The sequence below is a fragment of the Octopus bimaculoides genome, chromosome 26 (assembly GCF_001194135.2).
Source record: "Octopus bimaculoides isolate UCB-OBI-ISO-001 chromosome 26, ASM119413v2, whole genome shotgun sequence".
Lineage (NCBI taxonomy): Eukaryota > Metazoa > Mollusca > Cephalopoda > Octopoda > Octopodidae > Octopus > Octopus bimaculoides.
Window position 1 is genome coordinate 2,653,881 of NC_069006.1, and position 2,230 is coordinate 2,656,110.

Genomic DNA, 2,230 nt, shown 5'->3' on the forward strand with positions numbered 1-2,230 from the left:
ACACACACACACACACACACACACACACACACACACACACACATATATATATATATATATATATACATATATACATTTAATAATCAAGGATATTTGAGGTGGATAAATTAGATTTAGCTCGCATATAAATGTCAAAATTTGTATCTATGCTTATGGATACGTGTTATTCGAATTTTTATGTATAAATGTTTGTAAGTATGTACAATTTGTCATATCATACCGATGGAGATAAGGAGATCTTACGTATCTAAACTAGAAATCGATTTATGGTTAAAACTTCCTTTAAAATTTTTATTTGTTCACTTTCTTCGATTTCAATCCGTGCTAATGGAGTAGTTGTTAGAGACATTAGGCGTTCATTTCTAGCATGTGGCGTTATTCATTAGTGCCCTTATTATTATAATTTCTATTCTTATAATTAGGGAGAAACACACACACACACACACATATACATACATATATATTATATACATATAAATATATAGATATATACTTTGTATATACGTATATAAATACATGTATGTATGTATGTATGTATGTATGTATGAATGAATGTATTCGTCCGTGTACCTCTGTTCGTTTTCATGAATATTAATGTATATGAGTTTTATATGTATGCTCAGACTTAAAACACATGCCAAATATAAAATATACTCTAAAATACAAATGGCGGTTTTCCTGAGTCTGCATGACACATACCTCTCTTTGTTCGCCAGTCAGTTATATTTTCCAAATGAAGTTCCTTCTCCTCTTCTGGGTCCAATTTCTCATGCCCCTTCAACTGAGCCTTTATCATAAGATTTAAAAGGTTTTTATGCATCTGCAAAATATGTTAAAATATTGATTAAAGTTTTCATGAACAGAGAAATTAAAATGGTGCACATATATACTGATATATAAGTTTATATGTCAAAGAAGATTAAACAAGCTGCTCACAGGAATGTTCCAGTGTATACTGGGCGCTTCCTTTTCATTATCAAATATACAAAAAAATGCTCTTCGTCTAATGCGACCGTATTACGAATGGGAGACCAAATGTTGTAGGACAGAGAGTGGATATGCAGACATCCGCTCGACACAATAATCGATAGTGATAATAAAATATTGAAACCAGTTGAAATGCGACAAAATATGACGGTCTTTAACTACAACCTTATGAATGACTGCTTAGGGAAGGTCGGCGATTATATAACGTGGTCACATCATTTCATTCACCATTAAGAAATATTTGTTTATTATCAAAAAATATATGACAGGAAGGTTCAAATTTCATCCTCCAGTCAGCTATTTGCAATGAGTGAATGACAATAAAACTATAGTGATGGTGTACCATTCTGGTGGTCGATGGAGGCAAGACAAGATATCTTACCTAAAAATATGATTCTGTATGGTTGTTCTGTTGAACAAAATGTATACATCTACTCAATTGATTCGAAAGAAGATAAAGCTGAAATATTGTCCTATCCACAACGTAGTTTATGATAAATTTGTGATTTCATTCACTATTTTTGTATACTGACACAGCATGGTATTCCAAAGTACAGAATTGTAAATTTTCTCCTTCAAAACCTCTTTAAGATATTTTTCAGTAATTGCAAGATGAATCATACTAAATTTCGTTTTGTTACCCACAAAGTATACTTTTAGAGAAGGGGTGCATTTTATGTGAGGGTCATCTTATAAACCAGCAAATACGATATATTTAAATACTATCGAATAATAATTCAAAATACCCTGTGTAGTATTTACATTCTGGATACAGTTTTGATATTCCAAATAGTTTTTCTGATATACTTAAATACACATGTTGCATTTAAAATTGAGTTTCAATATCCAAAGTATGATGAAGAAGATATCTGGCTGCTTTTTCTAGTAAATGAAACGACAACGTAGAGGATACCTCGTGTACTCGATGGTTCAAATCTACACACATAAGAAGATAACAGAATAAAAACATCAAAACTTACATTCTCATTAATTCCTGTTTCTTTTCGTTGTTGTATCAGTTGTCTACAAAATTTCCTGAAATATATTTGGTTTCCAATAACAGTTCTTGATAATCCAGATTTTTCTATCAATTTCGTTGTAGATGGCAAAAGAACTGGAAAAAAGAAATTTGTGATTTTTTTTTTATTGTATTCAAAATACTTAAAATCTGGTGCAGTAGAACAAAAGATAAGACAAAAAAAATGTATAGACTAAACTGGTTGACTGACGGGTAATAATGCCC

The 2,230-nt window shown here is 31.0% G+C and overlaps 2 protein-coding genes across 3 annotated transcripts in view; one reads left to right on the forward strand and one right to left on the reverse strand.

Annotated features, from left to right (window-relative positions):
- The window catches only part of LOC106868831 (cytochrome P450 3A7), a 388,137-nt gene that overhangs the window by 216,761 nt on the left and 169,146 nt on the right, over positions 1-2,230 (forward strand). The gene's annotated exons all lie outside the window — the stretch shown is intronic.
- LOC106884149 (cytochrome P450 3A19) overlaps positions 1-2,230 on the reverse strand; it is a 69,356-nt gene that overhangs the window by 57,232 nt on the left and 9,894 nt on the right. For both annotated transcript variants that reach the window (XM_052976965.1, XM_052976964.1), the window contains exons 5-6: positions 1,968-2,101; positions 700-820 (exon numbers count right to left, since the gene is read on the reverse strand). In XM_052976965.1, the coding sequence (XP_052832925.1) occupies positions 700-820; positions 1,968-2,101 (255 nt within the window). The remainder of the gene's footprint in view (positions 1-699; positions 821-1,967; positions 2,102-2,230) is intronic.